This window comes from Schistocerca nitens, chromosome 1 (genome assembly GCF_023898315.1).
Source record: "Schistocerca nitens isolate TAMUIC-IGC-003100 chromosome 1, iqSchNite1.1, whole genome shotgun sequence".
Lineage (NCBI taxonomy): Eukaryota > Metazoa > Arthropoda > Insecta > Orthoptera > Acrididae > Schistocerca > Schistocerca nitens.
This window is the reverse complement of record NC_064614.1, coordinates 373,470,607-373,492,137: the sequence shown is the minus strand read 5'-3', so window position 1 is coordinate 373,492,137 and position 21,531 is coordinate 373,470,607. Positions and strand designations below refer to the sequence as shown.

General features: G+C 44.0%; 1 protein-coding gene across 7 annotated transcripts in view; it reads left to right on the top strand.

Moving 5' to 3' along the window:
- The window catches only part of LOC126248992 (SAM and SH3 domain-containing protein 1-like), a 769,734-nt gene that overhangs the window by 640,092 nt on the left and 108,111 nt on the right, over nt 1–21,531 (top strand). For all 7 annotated transcript variants that reach the window (XM_049950603.1, XM_049950597.1, XM_049950588.1 and 4 more), the window contains exon 4: nt 9,798–9,958. In XM_049950603.1, the coding sequence (XP_049806560.1) occupies nt 9,798–9,958 (161 nt within the window). The remainder of the gene's footprint in view (nt 1–9,797; nt 9,959–21,531) is intronic.

The window sequence follows — 21,531 nt, the reverse complement described above, 5'->3', positions numbered from 1 at the left end:
AAAGGCGTTGTTTGTCCTCAGTGCTGATGACATACCATTAACGCCAGGTGTTCAGATTCATATTGCAAACATAATGGTTACCTATGTCTGTCCATTGAGCATGGCTATGTGTCCGTGGGTGAAGGCTCACCAGATGTGCTCGACACGAGCTAACGGTGGTCAGTGATGAGCATTCGTGCAGTTGACTGCATCGATGTGGGATGAGGGAACTAACTTTCATCGACGTCGTCTGACAAATTTCTGCGTCCCGTTGCATCTAATTAAAACTCCCCGTTTTATTTTGCGAGCGAGTATAGCAGAGAAGCGTTCTCATCTTGTGCGCCTCGTCACCGACACGCGCTTTTTGGACGCTTGCGCCTCGCTGGCTGTTCTAAACTTGTCTCCCTGCTGCAATCCCCGGGGAAGTGCGTGCGAGTTGCACCGCCGTCACTTGTGAGCTGTGCGGCGCGTCGACAAAAAAAGAGCAACTCGATTATAAGCCGTGACGAGGGCAAATAAATTAGCCGCCACTAATACTGCGAGCGTCCGCCGCGCGATCCCTCCCCATGCATATATTTGTTTTCTACGTCATCGGCGGCGCGGACAGCACGCCCGGCGGGCCGGCATTTGCATACATACACCACGCGCCGTGGCCTTTCTTACGGCGATGCAATAATTTACCTTTAAACAGCTTTCTGCCCTCGCAGAGCGCGGGAGGGTGAGAGTAACTAACGACCAGCCATCTCCCCGGCCACAGCGACCCTCGCCGGACCAGAATATCGCTCGCCCGCGCGCCGCTGACGTCACCGCAGTCCTGCGAGGGCGGGGCTGTCACACACCTCCGCCATGGACCGGACTGCTGCGTGATCTTCTCTGTGTTCTTTTTCCTCACTTCGCCACGTCGTGAGCAAATGAGCCTCGATAGCGAAAAATCCCTTGCTCAGCAGTAACAACTCCTCTACATTTCACATTTACTAATGGCAACGAAACCAGTACTGCCCGACGACATCCTATTCCTTCATGTCCACCGAGCCAATATACACTACTGGCCGTTAATATTGCTACACTACGAAGATGACGTGCTACAGATGCGAAATTTAACCGACAGGAAGAAGGTGCTGTGATATGCAAATGATTAGCTTTTCAGAGCATTCACACAAGGTTGGCGCCGGGGCGACACCTACAACGTGCTGACATGAGGAAAGTTTCCAACCGATTTCTCACACACAAACAGCAGTTGGCCGTCATTGCCTGGTGAAACATTGTTGTGATGCCTCGTGTAAGAAGGAGAAATGCGTACCATCACGTTTCCGACTTTGATAAGGTAGGATTATACCATATCGCGATTGCGGTGTATCGTATCGCGACATTGCTGCTCGCGTTGGTCGAGATACAATGACTGTTAACAGAATATATGGAATCGGTGGGTTCAGGAGGGTAAGACACGCTGTGCTGGATCCCAACGGCCTCGTCGAGATGACAGGCATCTTATCCGCATGGCTGTAACGGATCGTGCAGCCACGTCTCGATCCCTGAGACAACAGATGGGGACGTTTGCAAGACAACAACCATCTGCACGAACAGTTCGACGACGTTTGCAGCAGCATGGACTATCAGCTCGGAGACCATGGCTGCGGTTACCTTTGACGCTGCGTCACAGACAGGAGCGCCTGCGATGGTGTACTCAACGACGAACCTGGGTGCACGAATGGCAAAACGTCATTTTTTCGGATGAATCCAGGTTCTGTTTACAGCATCATGATGGTCGCACCCGTGTTTGGCGACATCGCGGTGAACGCACATTAGAAGCGTGTATTCGTCATCGCCATACTGGCGTGTCACCCGGCGTGATGGTATTGGGTGCCATTGGTTACACGTCTCTGTTACCTCTTGTTCGCATTGACGGCACTTTGAACAGTGGACGTTACATGTCAGATGTGATACGACCCGTGGCTCTACCCTTCATTCGATCCCTGCGAAACCCTACATTTCAGCAGGATAATGCACGACCGCATGTTGCAGTTCCTGTACGGGCCTTTCTGGATACAGAAAATGTTCGACTGCTGCCCTGGCCAGCACATTCTCCAGATCTCTCACCAATTGAAAACGTCTAGTCAATGGTGGCCGAACAACAGGCTCGTCACAATACACCAGTCACTACTCTTGATGAACTGTGCTATCGAGTTGAAGCTGCATGGACAGCTAGCTGTACCTGTACACGCCATCCAAGCTCTGTGTGACTCAATGCCCAGGCGTATCAAGGCCGTTATTACGGCCAGAGGTGGTTGTTCTGGGTACTGATTTCTCAGGAACTATGCACCCAAATTGGGTGAAAATGTAATCACATGTCAGTTCTAGTATAATATATTTGTCCAATGAATACCCGTTTATCATCTACATTTCTTCTTGACGTAGCAGTTTTAATGGCCAGTAGTGTACAATAACTCACACAATAACTGTGAGCCTACAACCCTCTTGTGTAACATTTCTCTAATATTTTAAATACGACAAAAAGTCGTATGAGGTTTTCGACCATATTGATACTTATAAAAATTATAATCAGTGAAACCTATAAGCCTTGGTTATAATTTTTTATAAATTGCTCTAGTATAGTAAGAATGATACACTGATGTCAGAAAACACTACGACCTCCACCCATTACCAGACAGCGCTTGGTGACGTTAAGGGCACATCACGCAGTGAGGAAATTATACTGGGTGATTCACCTGGCCATACTGCTCAGTTTTATGCAGCCTGCAACGCCTTAAAACACTACGTGCAAGATTTTCATGTTGTCTCGCTCACTACGCGCTAACTGTCAGTCCCACAGAAAAAAATGAACAGGACATTTTTGTAGAAAATTTAATGTGGTTTAATTTTGCACTGCGATACGTTTTCGCTGGAGACCATGATTTACGAATTATTCAAGAAAAACGCGTTTGAAGGTCACGTTTGTACGATTTTGTTGAATAATTCGAAAACTATAGCCTGTAGCGAAAACATATACCAATACATCTACATCCATACTCCACAAGCCACCTGACGGTGTGTGGCGTAGAGTACCCTGAGTACCTCTATTGGTTCTACCTTCTATTCCAGTCTCGTATTGTTCGTGGAAAGAAGGACTGTCGGTATGCTTCTGTGTGGGCTCTAATCTCTCTGATTTTATCCTCATGGTCTCTTCGCGAGATATACGTAGGAGGGAGCAATATACTGCTTGACTCTTCGGTGAAGGTATGTTCTCGAAACTTTAACAAAAGCCCGTACCGAGCTACTGAGCGTCTCTCCTGCAGAGTCTTCCACTGGAGTTTATCTATCATCTCTGTAACGCTTTCGCGATTACTAAATGATCCTGTAACGAAGCGCGCTGCTCTCCGTTGGATCTTCTCTATCTCTTCTATCAACCCTATCTGGTACGGATCCCACACTGTTGAGCAGTATTCAAGCATTGAGCGAACAAGCGTACTGTAACCTATTTCCTTTGTTTTGGGATTGCATTTCCTTAGGATTCTTCCAATGAATCTCAGTCTGGCATCTGCTTTACCGACGATCAACTTTGTATGATCATTCCATTTTAAATCACTCCTAATGTGTCAGTTAGACCGTCAGCGAGAGCGCATCGCTAGCTCCTGCTACTACTAAGGCGAGTACACCGTTTGCTTCTTACATATTTTACAAACAGCAGCGACTTATTTTCAGTTATCTGTGTAATTACTAGTTTATTTTTGTAATTTCTTGCGTGTTCGAGTGCTTACTAGGTAGAACCTTTTATTTCAATAACAGTGTAGTGTACAGTACCGCCATTGCTATCGACCGTTGTATCGACTCTCGTATCGTGCAGGCTTGTATGTTTGGTTAGAGCAGCTCAGTCAGTGTCAGTTAGACAGTCAGCGAGAGCGCATCGCTAGCTCCTGCTACTACTAAGGCGAGTACACCGTTTGCTTCTTACATATTTTACAAACAGCAGCGACTTATTTTCAGTTATCTGTGTAATTACTAGTTTATTTTTGTAATTTCTTGCGTGTTCGAGTGCTTACTAGGTAGAACCTTTTATTTCAATAACAGTGTAGTGTACAGTACCGCCATTGCTATCGACCGTTGTATCGACTCTCGTATCGTGCAGGCTTGTATGTTTGGTTAGAGCAGCTCAGTCAGTGTCAGTTAGACCGTCAGCGAGAGCGCATCGCTAGCTCCTGCTACTACTAAGGCGAGTACACCGTTTGCTTCTTACATATTTTACAAACAGCAGCGACTTATTTTCAGTTATCTGTGTAATTACTAGTTTATTTTTGTAATTTCTTGCGTGTTCGAGTGCTTACTAGGTAGAACCTTTTATTTCAATAACAGTGTTTTTGTACTTATTTGCTGCGCTTAGCTTTTAAATAGTTTTTCTGGGAAAACCTAGCGTAGTTTTCGCGTCTCGTATTTCAGTGAGTGTTTCTTGATTATCAGAGTAGCTCATCAGAAGATTATCTTGGGAATTTGTCACCGTATAGAGTAGGGTAAACATAGTCATGTGTAGGGACTGTGGTTGTTGTGAGCGGACGCAAGGAGAATTGGCCACTCTTCGGGGACAGGTGGAGGCTTTGTCTGTTAGGCTCATCGAGCTCGAGGCGCAGGCGTCGGCTCGTAGTGGCGTTGGGGCAACTGTGGTGAGACCTATGCCTACTTCGGTGGCCTTGGAATCACATGGAACCCCTGATGTCGCTGCGTCTTCCGGCAGTGAGCATCTTACCGGTCAGCCATCACTCCAGGGTGAATGGCGGACAGTGGTGGGCTCGCGCGTGCCTGGCCGAAAGGCGAAGGTGGGATCTGGCCGCGTGGCGGCTGCCTTACCCCTTTCCAACAGGTACGGGGTGCTTCCTAGTGGTGATGACATCGTTTCCGAGCCACCACAGGATGCCTCGCCTGTTGGGCCAGTGGCCGATTCTCCGGCAAGGTCCCGACAGTCACAGAGGGCGGGCCTATTAGTTATAGGGAGCTCCAACGTTAGGCGGGTTATGGAGCCCCTCAGGAAAATAGCGGGTAGGTCGGGGAAGAATGCCAGTGTGCACTCGGTGTGCTTGCCGGGGGGTCTCGTCCGTAATGTGGAGGAGGCCCTTCCGGCAGCTATTGAACGCACTGGGTGTGACCGGCTGCAGATAGTAGCACATGTCGGAACGAATGACGCCTGCCGCTTGGGTTCTGAGGCCATCCTTGGTTCCTTCCGGCGGCTGGCTGATTTGGTGAAGACAACCAGCATCGCACGCGGAGTGCAAGCTGAGCTTAATATCTGCAGCATAGTGCCCAGAGTCGATCGCGGTCCTCTGGTTTGGAGCCGTGTGGAGGGTCTAAACCAGAGGCTCAGACGACTCTGCGACTATAATGGTTGCAAATTCATCGACCTCCGTTATTGGGTGGAGAACTGTAGGGCCCCCCTAGACAGGTCAGGCGTGCACTACACACCGGAAGCAGCTACTAGGGTAGCAGAGTACGTGTGGCGTGCACACGGGGGTTTTTTAGGTTAGAGGGACCCCCCCTTGGGCGAAACGATAAAATACCTGACGGCTTACCAGAGAGAACATTATCATCGTTGATAAAGAACGTCCGTCCTCAGAGACCAAAAACAGGAAAAGTTAACGTAATATTGGTAAACTGCAGGAGTATCCAGGGCAAGGTTCCTGAATTAGTATCTCTTATTGAAGGAAATAGTGCGCATATAGTATTAGGAACGGAAAGTTGGTTAAAACCGGAAGTGAACAGTAACGAAATCCTAGACACAGAATGGATTATATACCGCAAGGATAGGATAAACGCCAATGGTGGAGGAGTATTTATAGCAGTAAAGAATTCAATAATATCCAGTGAAGTTATTAGCGAATGCGAATGTGAAATAATCTGGGTTAAGTTAAGTATCAAAGGTGGGTCAGATATGATAGTCGGATGCTTCTATAGGCCACCTGCATCAGCAACCGTAGTAGTTGAGCGCCTCAGAGAGAACCTGCAGAACGTCGTGAAGAAGTTTCGTGATCATACTATTGTAATAGGGGGAGACTTCAATCTACCAGGTATAGAATGGGATAGTCACACAATCAGAACTGGAGCCAGGGACAGAGACTCTTGTGACATTATCCTGACTGCCTTGTCCGAGAATTACTTCGAGCAGATAGTTAGAGAACCAACTCGTGAAGCTAACGTTTTAGACCTCATAGCAACAAATAGACCGGAACTTTTCGACTCCGTGAATGTAGAAGAGGGTATCAGTGATCATAAGTCAGTGGTTGCATCAATGACTACAAGTGTAATAAGAAATGCCAAGAAAGGAAGGAAAATCTATTTGCTTAACAAGAGTGATAGGGCACAAATCGCAGAATATCTGAGTGACCACCATCAAACGTTCATTTCTGAGGAAGAGGATGTGGAACAAAAATGGAAAAAATTCAGAAACATCGTCCAGTACGCCTTAGATAAGTTCGTACCGACTAAGGTCCAAAGCGAGGGGAAAGATCCACCGTGGTATAACAATCATGTACGAAAGGTACTACGGAAACAAAGAAAGCTTCACCATAGGTTTAAGAGTAGTCGAATCATAGCTGATAAGGAAAAGCTGAACGAAGCGAAAAAGAGCGTAAAGAGAGCAATGAGAGAAGCATTCAACGAATTCGAACATAAAACATTGGCAAACAATCTAAACAAGAACCCTAAAAAGTTTTGGTCATATGTAAAATCGGTAAGCGGATCTAAATCCCCTATTCAGTCACTCGTTGACCACGATGGCACCGAAACAGAGGACGACCGAAGAAAGGCAGAAATACTGAATTCAGTGTTCCGAAACTGTTTCACTGCGGAAAATCGTAACACGGTCCCTGACTTCAGCCGTCGCACGGACGCCAAAATGGAAAATATTGAAATAAACGATATCGGAATTGAAAAACAACTGCTATCACTTAGTAGCGGAAAAGCATCCGGACCAGACGAGATACCCTTAAGATTCTACAGTGATTATGCTAAAGAACTTGCCCCCTTTCTATCAGCAATTTATCGTAGATCTCTGGAAGAACGTAAAGTACCTAGCGACTGGAAGAAAGCACAGGTCGTTCCCATTTTCAAGAAGGGTCATAAATCAGATGCGAATAATTATAGGCCTATTTCACTTACGTCAATCTGTTGTAGAATAATGGAACATGTTTTGTGTTCTCGTATTATGACGTTCTTAGATAATACAAATCTCCTTCATCATAACCAACATGGATTCCGCAAACAGAGATCATGTGAAACCCAGCTCGCCCTATTTGCCCAAGAAATTCACAGTGCCGTAGACACTGGCGAGCAGATTGATGCCGTATTCCTGGACTTCAGGAAGGCATTTGATACGGTTCCGCACTTACGTTTAGTGAAAAAAATACGTGCTTACGGAATATCGGACCAGGTTTGTGATTGGATTCAGGATTTCCTAGAAGAAAGAACACAACATGTCATTCTTAACGGTTCAAAATCTGCAGATGTAGAGGTAATTTCGGGAGTACCGCAAGGAAGCGTGATAGGACCTTTATTGTTTACAATATACATAAATGACTTAGTTGACAACATCGGTAGCTCCGTGAGGCTATTTGCAGATGACACGGTTGTCTACAAGAAAATAGCAACATCAGAAGACTCGTACGTACTCCAGGAAGACCTGCAGAGGATTAATGAATGGTGCGACAGCTGGCAGCTTTCCCTAAATGTAGATAAATGTAATATAATGCGCATACATAGGGGCAGAAATCCATTCCAGTACGATTATGCCATAGGTGGTAAATCATTGGAAGCGGTAACGACCGTAAAATACTTAGGAGTTACTATCCGGAGCGATCTGAAGTGGAATGATCACATAAAACAAATAGTGGGAAAAGCAGGCGCCAGGTTGAGATTCATAGGAAGAATTCTAAGAAAATGTGACTCATCGACGAAAGAAGTAGCTTACAAAACGCTTGTTCGTCCGATTCTTGAGTATTGCTCATCAGTATGGGACCCTTACCAGGTTGGATTAATAGAAGAGATAGACATGATCCAGCGAAAAGCAGCGCGATTCGTCATGGGGACATTTAGTCAGCGCGAGAGCGTTACGGAGATGCTGAACAAGCTCCAGTGGCAGACACTTCAAGAAAGGCGTTACGCAATACGGAGAGGTTTATTATCGAAATTACGAGAGAGCACATTCCGGGAAGAGATGGGCAACATATTACTACCGCCCACATATATCTCGCGTAATGATCACAACGAAAAGATCCGAGAAATTAGAGCAAATACGGAGACTTACAAGCAGTCGTTCTTCCCACGCACAATTCGTGAATGGAACAGGGAAGGGGGGATCAGATAGTGGTACAATAAGTACCCTCCGCCACACACCGTAAGGTGGCTCGCGGAGTATAGATGTAGATGTAGATGTAATGCCTACTCCCAGATAATTTATGGAATTAACTGCTTCCAGTTGCTGACCTGCTATATTGCAGCTAAATGATAAAGGATCTTTCTTTCTATGTATTCTGAGCACATTACGCTTGTCTACATTGAGATTCAATTGCCATTCCCTGCACCATGAGTCAATTCGTTGCAGATCCTTCTGCATTTCAGAACAATTGTCCACTGTTACAACCTCTCGATATTCTACAGCATCATCCGGAAAAAGCCTCAGTGAACTTCCGATGCTATCCACAAGGTCATTTATGTATATTGTGAATAGCAACGGTCCTACGACACTCCCCTGCGGCACACCTGAAATCACTCTTACTTCGGAAAACTTCTCTCCATTGAGAATGACATGCTGCGTTCTGTTATCTAGGAACTCTTCAATACAATCACACAATTGGTCTGATAGCCCGTATGTTCTTACTTTGTTCATTAAACGACTGTGGGGAACTGTATCAAACACTAAATTTCCTACAAAAAGGTCCTCTTCATATTTTCTATAGAACTAATAGTTTGTGCATAGCAAGCGAGAGATCATGAAAATCTTGCACGTTATTTTTGAACAAATTGCAGGCTGCATAAAACCCATAGACAGGGGCAGCTGAATCGCCCTGAATATGAATAGCTTGACGACTGGGGAATCATTCCAGCGATGATACAGACCTTAAAACAGGATATCCACTGACACAAGTGGCGGACTGGTACGGCCCATGGCCTGGAAACAAGACTCTTGGAAATGGAGAAGCTGGTCAGCTATTTGCGTGCTACTGTCATGAGCAACAACGGATAGTGGTTGAAAAATGGTGAAAGCAAGACAGACGGCTACCTGTGGCATATGTGACGACAGAGTAGTGCTGGTATAAGTACACGATTCGCAGAATACCTTTCAGCCTACACAATTGAACATGGTGCTCTGCAGCATACGGCTCTTGCATTTTCCTACGTTGACTTAACAACAACAACGTCAGTTGTGACTGCAGTGGGCACAAGATAGCGGAAATTGGACCTTGGATGAATGAAAACGTGTCGCCTGGTCCGATTAATTACGTTTTTTGTTACATCAGGTGGGTGGTCATGTCCGTCTACGCCATCAAAAATGGTTCAAAAGGCTCTAAGCACTATGGGACTTAACATCTGAGGTCATCATTCCCCTAGAACTTAGAACTACTTAAACCTAACTAACCTAAGGACATCACACACATCCATGCCCGAGGCAGGATTCGAACCTGCGACCGTAGCGGTCTCGCGGTTCCAGACTGAAGCGCCTAGAACCGTTCGGCTTGCTCAGAGCCATTTGAACCATTTTCATTTCGCCTACGTCCTTGGCGTCGGCCTATCTCGCCCGCCTGCACCTTTTCTGCCTTCTTACACAGGCCGTTGTGTTTCAGATGCGAACCAGCAGCAGCAAAGCGGCAAGAAAAAGACGAGCTTCTCGCGGTTCCTTCGCGGCCTGAAGACGGCCCACCGCAAGGACAAGGCTTCGACGCCCGGCGCCTCCGGCGGCTGCTCTCCTCGGCATGCGCGCGCCCGCCAACAGCGAGAACAGAGGGTAAGTCTAACCTCTCGCCGCTTCCGTCAATCCTACACCAATGTGCTAATTCCTAACAGGGGACCACGAATTTCACCTGTAATTCGATGTAGCGCGTAAGTGGCTTCATTTCAAGTGGTATTCGTACATCGTCTCTTCTCTTTGCCCTGTTTTGGCGCTAGCCCCAGCGTCAGCAGAAAGGGCTGTCTACACCAGGACAAGGCCTATAAAGTTTTACCTTTTTGTGGACACGATGTGCCGTATGATGGCATCCATAATAAAGACACTTCTGTAACTGTAGCCATTACAAATTAGGCACTGTAGCTTTTACGTATTGCCCAAATTTATGAGCGACGTTCAATAAGTAATGCAAACAAATTTTTTTCTTGCCCAATTCCTCTTGAAAAGATGCGAAATATGTTGTGGGACACGGTGGAATATTCCCACTTCAGCCCCTTTAGTTTCATGAAGTTCCGACTGGGGGCGGCGCTATACGTAGCCTTCAAAGTGGCGTCTGTAACGGAGGTGCGTTCAAGGCAGAGAAGTGTCACTGAGTTTCAGTTGGCGGAACGAAGTGGTGAACGAAGGCACGGTGAGTCGCTGGTTGAGATGTCTATCATCATTGCAACAAGATCGAGCAAACCTGCCCTATCTCCCACGTGCTGGTCGGCCGCTCACAACTTTGACCCTTAAAATGATAGAACGGAGCGGACAGTCGCATTCGAGGTGATCGACAGATCACAATCCAACATCTCGCTGCTCAGCTGGGTGTCTCTGTTGGTTATGCAAACACACTCGTCCACCAGGGTGTGACGGCTCAATTCCTCGCCGCCTAACAGGAGGCCATAAAGAGCAACAGATGACCATCTCTCATCTTCGGTCGTTCATCTGTTTGCCTCTACGAAGGAAGCGCTCGGCGGGAAGCAGTACGTGAATGGTGGGGCGGTTACTGATGCAGCAAGACACTGGCTCCGACGTCGACTAGTAGAATGGTACCATGCGTGCATACAGGCCTTCCAAGGCCGTCACGTTGAACGGAGACTGTGTTCAAAAATTGCGTTTTTAGTCAAAAGTATGAGGAATAATACGGTGTGTTGGAATCCTACCTAAAACCAACCTGTTTTCACAAAAAATGTATTGCATTACATATTGAACGCTCCTCGTATCATCACTATGCTTACATGACCATTAAGTGAAGGCATCGTTAAGTTACACATCCCACCGGGGAAGGTGTTTTACAGAATCAAGCAGGAACACGTGACACTGAAGGCACTGGAATTGGTTACAGGGCGGTCAACGGCATGATTATCGCGTTCCTCGCAGAATCTAAACGAAGCGTTAAGTGTAAGTGAAGTTTTTACTCATAAGCAATCTTACTGGGACGTCCATAGTCACACATCAGCGGCTTGAAAGACAGTCTAGCTATGACAACACGTGTCGTGGTTGCTTATCATTATATTGATATGGATAATAAAAATCAAACATGGTGTTGTGCATATCTCAACGAACATTCATATCCTTTCCTTTGTCAGCCCCCGGTAGCTGAGTGGGTCAGTGCGGGTTCGATTTCCGGCTGGGTCGGAGATTTGTTCCGCTCAGGGAGTGGGAGTTGTGTTGTCCTAATCGTCACCATTTCAAGTCGCCGAAGTGGCGTCAAATCGAAAGACTTGAACCCGGCGAACGGTCTATCCAACGGGAGGCCCTAGCCACACGACTTACTTACTATCCTTTCCTTACGCTTAAATAAAATTACGGGATGGGGCAGTCAAACGGGAAGATAAAAAAATTTCGCACAAACTGGAGATTTAAACAAAATTTATTTTTTTGGCACGAATCTTGTGTGCGTGAGTGGAAATTAATATTTTATCTTGGAAGTTTCGCATTCATAATCAGAATGTGAGGGGGGGGGGGGGGATGAATCCGCCCACGGCGTTGCGTGGCATCTCCAACGAAATGTTATTTCTTGGTGAATTCGCTCCTTCGAATAATCTTTGGTTCTTGTGTAGTTTTCCTGGAAAGTATTAGACTTGAGGGACCAATGAAAAAAAAAAGTTTGGAGTCAGTAAGTCCAGTGACTGAAGATGCCACGGAAGTCGCCATTTTTACTGATGAGACCACCAGTGAATGCGAGCCCAACCAAATCCATTGACACTGCAGTTGTATCGATGGCTGTACCATCCTGCTGGAAGAGACTGAGTTCTGCGCTGTGCCGTCTAGGCGATTTTCACGGAGTTCATCGTAAAGCCTTACGCACACGATCAGTATTCTCTTGGGTCTGACTTTTTTTACTCTACCAAATGTTTTCTCTATAGTGCTACCAGTTTCTCCCTTTGGGATGGTAGCGTTGGAAGATGACACGGAAGTCCGTGGAGATAAAATAAGCTATCGACGAAAAGTGCGTTGAGCTCCAACAAAATTATACAAATTTTTGTAATTCGCCTGTGCAGCAAACGAAAGCTGCGTACTTGACCACTCCTTGGTTACTAAAACTTCCACTTGTCTGCATGCTCAAGGTCAAGTCCCCCATTCCCATAATTCCCCATCAGGGCAGCCAGCCAGTCCTCAACTGTTCCCGTTTGACTGCCTCGCCATGTTTGACGTACTTATGACATAAAATATTGAATAAAACGAGAAATAGCTGAAAAGAGAACTAAAAGTAGCTCTGTGCTACATGTGGTTGGCCGACCGCTAATAGAAACTGTGAGAACAAGTAAGTGCTGTTTAACAGTTCTCAGTGCTTAAATAAGAACACGAGTCTCAGTTGAAAAACATCTATTTAAGGAGAAATTGACACTCAGTTAAAATTGTAAATCTACGATTCATATAATCGTGGCTGACTTAAGCACTCAGTAAAAAGTATGATCTAACCATATGGAGATACATTAAACTTACCTACCTAATAATGTTGGCAGCAGTTCGGACGATATGAGAAACCTTACAACTTTTTCTACACTCGTGTCATTGTTATTTGAAACAGAGGATAAATCGTTAAAAACTGTTGCCATCTTCTTAGAATATGAAATGCAGTCAAGTAAAATATGGTGCACAGCACACTGGTGGAGCCACCTGCCGGAAGAAGTACATGCGGGCAGAAAACATTGCCCAATCCTCAGTCTTATCGAAACCAATTCTTTTCACAGCCACTGCGAAAACTGGATGATGATTCATGCAAAGAGGGAAAACACTCAGTCATTGATGGGGTGGGACGGTAAACCTTTATCATCACAATTACTTTGCTTCCGATGTTAAGAGAAGGGGCGTTGAATCCTTGGAAGCTTGATTGATCTGCGAATATGGACACGGCTGCAGGTTAGACTATCAAAGATAGACTATTATTTGCTGAATTAAGCCTCTTGGAGCACCTTGTATAAGGAATGCATGAAAAACTTGTTATGAAGGTCGGGGCACAGAAAGAGACGTAGACTACATAAAAATTTTCAAGTAACGGCGGAATGAAGTTCATTCACGATGACCCAGAGCTCGCCATGGGGTACGTGTGGAAGTAGCACTCACGTTGCTCTACAACGGTGAGCGGAACGTAACGATTGAAAGAAAAGATGTTTCCATAGACAGTTAGTTAGAAGACAATTGAAGTACCGTACGTCATTCATCTAGGCACCAAATGAGCCCTGTCCAGTACATCTTTACTGTTCGCATATTGGCTTCTTAAGCCGAAAGAGAATGTATCCGGGCATTTGCCGAAGCGAACGTACGACGAGCTAACAGTAAACCTAAAGAGGAATCAGAAGTGCAATACACGCTTTCCATCAAGCTTTGTCTCTCGCTATAGCATTGAAAATAAACATACAATGGACTCCATTTTCAGAAAAATTTTTTCGACATTATCCATATAGAGATCGCAAGCGGGTTGATAACGTAGTACATGTTTAGTCTAAACTCAATATTTTCGAAGATACAATTTATCCACTTCGTTTCTTATTTGCCATCTAAAGTTAGGAAACCAAGGACTGTTCAGTTGAAAATGGCAGCACATTGACAAATGTTATATGTTTGGTTAAGAGCAGTGAGACAGAGCTTAAAATCCTGTGCCTCTGTAGCTGTGAACGCTCAGCGTGTCTGACTTGCACACCGAGGACTGGAAGATTTGGATGCTTTCCATTACGTTATATCAAAAGATAAAAAGGGGGGTGAATTTCATACTTGGGAAACCATAAAACTGTTATTCGCACGTTTGAACGGATGTGAAAACGTTCAGTGAAATAAAAAACATTCTGTAAGTAAGTTTGATGTCATATATTTCTGAATCTCTTTAAATGTAAAAGATTTTGCACTGTTGTGGTGGTTCTCAAAAAAAAAAAAAAAATAAATAAATAAATAAAGATAGTAATATTGAGAATGCCGTCTTATCTGTGCCGTCGTGAAGGAAAGTTGAGACACGGTTCATAATGAATGATAGAAATGAAATTAAGAGGAAAACAAATACGGGGCGAGAGTGTTACCACCCTTCATTGCCTGACAACTTTCGTTTGTGTATGTGTTTAGAAACAAAAATATGAATTTACTGTAATTTTGGCTTCAGAGATGCTTGTTTCAACTTCTTTAAATTGTGTACGTTATTTTCCATCACTTCTGCGACTCCTTTTGAAACTTATCCTAGAAGTGTGCACGATTGTGTGCATGGGCTTATCGGCTAAATCCAATAGTACATGTTTGTTGCAAAGTGTCTTTAAAGTGATACTTGAAGTACGTCTTTCTTCAATTCATCCGGACAGTATTCCATTGTTTTTGTTACTAAAAGAAACCTGTGATTGGAAAGAGTCAAGTCATTCTGTACCTCACGCAGAAAGAAGAGAAACAGAAAAAAGGTTAAAATTTTAAGGATTTTACTCTCCACAAGTAAATTTGAAATACGACGACATCGTCTGATTTACGCACGGATATAGCTCTTTTAAGCGTTTATTACAGAGTTTTACGATAATATATGTGCCTTAGGACAGCTGCTGTTAGGAGACACTAAATGTATTCAAACACCCGTCATTGCGGACACTTATGTATTCAAAACGCCTCTACATACCGTGTAGTAGAATACATAAAATTTAATGCATGAATAAAATACAGCTTCGAGACACAGACAATTAACATTCACGGAACTGATGCTGCGGTCATTTAAATGCATATCAGATTGTTATTTACATCGCTAGCCGTGTAACTGCAGTAAAACAAACATTTGGACAGAGAGAGATAAACATGTCCAGTTTAGAGATGTTAAAAATTCAAAACAGCTGAGAATAGCAATTAGCATTACTCACGGTTTCTCCGGGAGATGACAGACCTAGCCATGTTGATATGCCGGCACAAAGGCCACTTTAAGACCTGTCTTTCGATGCTTCCCTGCTTCTCTCTTTCAGCAGCTGCAAGTAACAAGGCACATGTGTTAGAAGAATGTATCCCTGTGTAAAGCAATTAACTGATGCTTAAATAGCATAGGTAGTTACACACTTTCACTTAAGAATCCGCACGGCACGTGTTAATAGGCATTCACTTCTTTCAAATTCAAATGGTTCAAATGGCTCTGAGCACTATGGGACTTAACATCTACGGTCATCAGTCCCCTAGAACTTAGAACTACTTAAACCGAACTAACCTAAGGACATCACACAACACCCAGCCATCACGAGGCAGAGAAAATCCCTGACCCCGCCGGGAATCGAACCCGGGAACCCGGGCGTGGGAAGCGAGAACGCTACCTCACGACCACGAGCTGCGGGCTCACTTCTTTCATTATTTTTTTACTCTTCAGGCAGACGAAGGGAACTGAAATAATTTTCCGTCACTATGTAAACCTTTCTAATCTTTGTTACCTGATTCGGTTTATAGTTAGCTGGACGCTCTTCTAGGACAGAACACCGCACATACATAAATAACAGTTTTTAAATTGCAAAAGGTCTACCAGAAATACAGTAACTGTGACAGTACAAAAACCATCACAGTAGTCAGTCATAGTGATGAGTACGCTTCAATGTTTGTGTTTGTATGTGCTTTTGTGCGTCCAGAGGCTCGCGGTGTAAGGGGGACGGGCCGGCCGGAGTGGCCGAGCGGTTCTAGGCGCTACAGCCTGGAACCGCGCGACCGCTACGGTCGCAGGTACGAATCCTGCCTCGGGCATGGATGTGTGTGATGTCCTTAGGTTAGTTAGGTTTAAGTAGTTCTAAGTTCTAGGGGACTGATGACCTCCGATGTTAAGTCCTATAGAGCTCAGAGCCATTTGAACCATTTTTTGTAAGGGGGACGGGTAAGTAGTTGATTCACGGTTGGTCCTAAATTTATTTATGTACTTAAAAGCATCTTTCAACCCTGTTGTTCATTGTGTATGTGAAAAGTGCCAAATTACATAGTTAAAAATTAAATTACATAGCACTGTACATCTGACTGGGTAAGTGGTTTCGTAGGTCGGGAAAAAAAAAGAAAGAAAGAAAACACGCCGTCTTCAGTAGCGTCGTCGTTTGTAAAGCACTGCGAGGTTTAAACCAACCTGCATATAGACTGTGTACACAGTCAAAGATTGCCAATAATTTTTGCCTTTTCGTAATTACGAATTAGTTATCGGAAGAGCACAGAACTAAAGTAACCACTTGGGTTTAGTCCGTAGAGAAGTTCATGTACGGGCTATTCCATTTCAAGTCGTCGAAATCGAGAAAAGTGACCTCGTATGTTTTTAAATCATTAATAATTTTCGCATGTGTTAGCTACTGTAAAATAAAGCAACTTTGACAAAATTTCTCATAACTGCTTCGAAGTTTTCAAGATAAAATTCGGTGAAGTTCGTGTTATTCACGGAACGCGACAAATTGTCTGCCATCTAACTCAAGAACCTTAAATCGGATTTCAACGAACTACGACTCATTTTGAACCTGTATGTCTGTTGTTGATAAAGGTATAGAACAACAGGATAACAATAATTAATATAATTTTTAAAAACCTTTTAATCTTGTATGAAGCATAAACAGGTCTCATTAAGATCCATTATACATAGGCCTGAACATCCGTTTATTACATATTGATTACAGTTTTAATTTTTATGGAGCCCCTTGTCTGAAATGTGACAAAAATAATTAGATAATAATTTTCTAAGTTCACTCTGCGTTTAGGTTGCAATGGACTACCGTGAAACATAATCAGCAGATGATCGAAAGCAACCTTGTCATGATTCATGGTTGTTGCCGCTGTTTCTATTTACTACTTATTTTTCCTGCAGCTCTCCATTTAATCACATGCTGAACAATATGGTATAGTTTTCATTTCACTTAAAATTGTGTTTCGCGAAAAAATATGAAACAGGACGAAAACTACATTAAATTTTAGTTCTAAAAATGCCGCACAAATACCGCCTCAAACTACACAATCTTGAGCTATACAATCTTAACTTCATTTTGAATTTTGAAAATTTTGTTTTCAGTAATTTTTCAACTACGAGTCTCAGAATCGTGGGCTTTTATTAAATTACGGTAACTTTGATCCTTAAAAAAATCGCAAGAATTTGTTTACAGAAGATATTAACTTAACGTTTACTTTAGAAGGGTTACTGCTGTCCGAAATGAAATTGAAGAGCCTGTACAAGACCTTTCAAATGGAAAATTTGTTTAACCTGTATGTATCGAGCAAATGCAGTCAGAGATAGTATTTGAGATGTATACCTAACAACAAAATTTCTGAAGTATCAGCGCTTTTCCAACAGTCGAACGATTTTCTAGTTTCGTGAATCCAGCTTCAGACATAGTACTGTGGCAGTCATGAGATCAGCACTATGTATAGACAGTGAGATACGGTGAATTTCGTATTACTGCCACAAACGAAATGAATCATTCGCTACTGTTTTAACTACAAATAGATCCTCCAGAGAAAAACGTCTGAATAGTAAATAACTACAAACGCTGATTTACTTCTTTTGAGTGGACACGACATCTACGATAAATACGAAGTTTGACATGGATTCCACCAGGGTATTTTTTTAAAATAGTATTTTATTAAGGTGGCTGTGATGGTCTATCAGGTAGTGCTAGTGGAGATCCCGACGATTCTTTCTTGTTCCATTCTCTCCAGAGCGGTCTCAGGCCCACTTAGCCTTCTATCGAGCAGAGTACCAGAAATCTTTCTTGAGAGTCTAAAAGGCGATGGCCTCGCAGCCCTCCCGCACCTAGTACGGCGGCGAGCGAAGGGCTGCACTCCGCCTGCAGTAGTCAGGCCGGAAGCCCATTCACGGGTTGAGCCCCACAGACTTTACCTTTTACTTTACGAAGCCCTGCTAGCTATTTTAGAGCTACGCTCATTTTCCAGTGCGTAGTAGATGTATACAGACGATTCCCGTAAGTTATATAAAACAAAATTCACTACTCATGCACAGTTATGTATAGCACGGTCGTCAATGTACCTGAGCTCGGAAATCGAATCCACACATGCATATACATACGTCGCAAGTGCAGAAGTGTGCCCGGAAAGGAAATATGATGTATCCACATCTATTTTGCATATGAGAATGAGCAAAGCACCATGCTAGTGAATAGTGCTTAATATAGTACTGTTTCAAAATTACAGCCTAATGGAAACGATGTCATTTCTCAACGCTATGCACGTCTTGGGACTGTGGTTTTTGCTCTAGATTCGTATCCCAGAAAAGCCAAGTTTAATCCTCCGTCCTGTCATTCGGTCTGGAGTTTTCCGAGGATTGACCGAATCGCTTCAGACAAATGATTGGATAATTTCTTCAATATGTCCACAGCCGATACTTGAACAATACAAGCTCGTGCTCCATACCTAGTAACGGTGGTGTCGATAATGCGCTATGCTCTAGCCGTCTTTCCTTCATTCTCACTGTGTGACGTTTAAGGAGCATCATGAACACCTTATGTGATGTACAAACCTTCATCTCAAATAATTAACTATAGAATACGTTATCTACTTCGTGATAATCTGAATACTCATTTGCCAGTTTCTCACGATTGTCGTGCTTCATAACATAAATAATTTGCACGAGGACAATTTTGTTTTTTCAACCTTCGATTGGTCGCGAAATGAAAACCACAGTGAAAAACTGGTAAGGCTTTGCACTGGTTTGTTACGGAGTGTCTCCAGCATGCCTGCCTATCACGACACCTCCATCTTTACGGGTTGGGGATTTTCTCTGCCCGGGGACTGGGTGTTTGTGTTGTCATCATCATTTCATCATCATTACCATCCGTGAGAATGGCTAGACTGGACTGTGAAAAAAAAATTGGACTGCGTAAAAATTTGGAATTTGTACGGGCTCTGATGACCGTGCAGTTGAGCGCCCCACAAACCAACCATCATCATCTCATCCAGAATCAGATTTTCACTCTGCAGCGGAGTGTGCGCTGATATGAAAACTTCCTGGCAGATTAAAACTGTGTGCCGCACCGAGACTCGAACTCGGAACCTTTGCCTTTCGCGGGAAAGTGCTCTACCAACTGAGCTACCCAAGCAAGACTCACGCCCCGTCCTCACAGCTTTACAGCTCACAGCTTTTACAAAGGTGCCGAGTTCGAGTCTCGGTCCGGCAAACAGTTTTAATTTGCCAGGAAGTTTCATATCATCTCATCCAATTTTTCAGTTCTGAGCGCAAAGTGCACACGCAAAGATGCCTGGGAAATACTGTCATCCGCCAATAGTGAAGACCTGCTTAGGTGTTTCTCCTGATTTCATGCAGCCCATATAACCTAACTGTCATGCGTTTCCTTCTTCATGACGTCGGCCGTATACTGCAGGTGCAGGGAAGGCGCTCCTGAAACGTTTTTGATCAGGAGTATTGGATCACCCATTAAATAGCCCGACTTTGCTCCCTCCGATTTTCATATCTTTGTGTACGTGAACCGCTGCCTATGAGGAAACCACTTTGCACACACGATCATCTGCACATCAATTTAGGGAACTGCCGAAAATCACAGGCGGCTGCCTTCTATGACGAGGGTAATGGGAAATTGATACCCACGCTACGAAAAATCTGTAAGTCGGAACGGAGATTGTATAGAGAAGTAGCTGGAAGGTGAGCTAAATATTACCAATAAAACATTTGATTGTACACTGTGGTTTCCATTTCGATACCTATCGAAGGATGAAAAAAATGTGGTCCTCCTACGTGAGAGATATTTCGTGGTCATTAGCCCACACTGCAGTGTTACTCAGTTGACGTTGTACAGATTTTCTCAAACGTCAAAATCCTCATATAGTTACACCAGACAAACAGTTTAGATTTATACCTGTCATTTGTAAGTATTACGCGTTCAACCTAAAACAGAAAATTTTGAAACTTTTCCCTGCTCTTTCATCAGTAGCTCCGGCGCTGTGCACGATTTTAGACAGTTTGGTAGTATTGTAGGGAAGTGCCAGATTGGATGTCAAGCGCGGATTTGTGTCTTTGTTGGCGGCTTTCTGCTCCTCAGTCTGTCTGACTGCCCGCAGCGCCGCATTGATCGCCATGCTCTTCCCCGCCCTGATTTATTGGTGCACGTGTTGAATGAGATGTCAAAGGCACTCCCGATGCGCATAATACGGGCTGCGCTATCCGTCAGTGTCACCCGTTGTTAAGACGTCCAGTCTGCTCGCCTCCGTTTGTTTCTCAATCCGGTGAACAGAGGTTTGTAATTCCGCACTCGTATCACAATGGGGGCGCCAAGTAAAAACATTCCCTCATTCTCTCTCGGCTATGATTACGTCGCGGAGGTCTATGCGGACCACTAGCACCAGATACACGGGCTTGATCGTCTTGTACCCAATGGAACACTGATATAATGCGTGGCCTAATTGCTATTTTCTGTAGACCGCCACAGCTGAAGTAATCACAATGTTACAAAAAGGAGCGAATGTGTTCGAAACCTCAGATTTTTTTAGTAAAAACTGTTCTTGATGTTTGAACTGTAATTCTGTGTGCCTCAGATGGGCACAGTACTTTCTACTCGGTCAAAAGGGTATGGCGTATAAAAGCTCACCCGGCATTGCGGATTTTCGTCCCTAAATTGTTAATTAATAAGTAGGAAATTTTTTGTAGCAATAAATTAAATATCAGAACCAAAACCGAGAAATGTTCAGAACTTAACGTTTGAAACGTGAATGATATTTACGGTCTGTGCAGCCCTGGAGATTGGCATCTGCCGAAAAATCAAATTTTGTGGGTCACAAAACGGATTAGAATAATATCAGAGTAAAACCTAGAATCAGTTACTAAGACACAGTCTTGTCAATCACGTCATCAGATTTCAATCACATAAAGCGTGGGACTAGCCAGCAGTAAGGACTGAGGACTCACTTGCGAAAGTCCAGGTAGCATTCGCCTGTTGGTCAGGCAACCAAGCGAGACACGTTATCGAAACCTTCGCAAAACTGTAATTCTGCCTATAAAGTGCCAACTGTAAATTTGTTATTTTATAAGTACAGCACTTAATAATTTCCATGTCAATGCCATTAAGAGCCCCGATGAACTGTTCAGCACATTAAACGAATTTGTTGAAACAATGAAAACATATAAAGTTATGAAAAGGAAGCACCTCCTTTCTAATACCAGGCCTTCTCGTTCTCTCCGTTTCACGAAAAAAGGAGTGTTAAGAAGGGCAGATTGCTGTTCG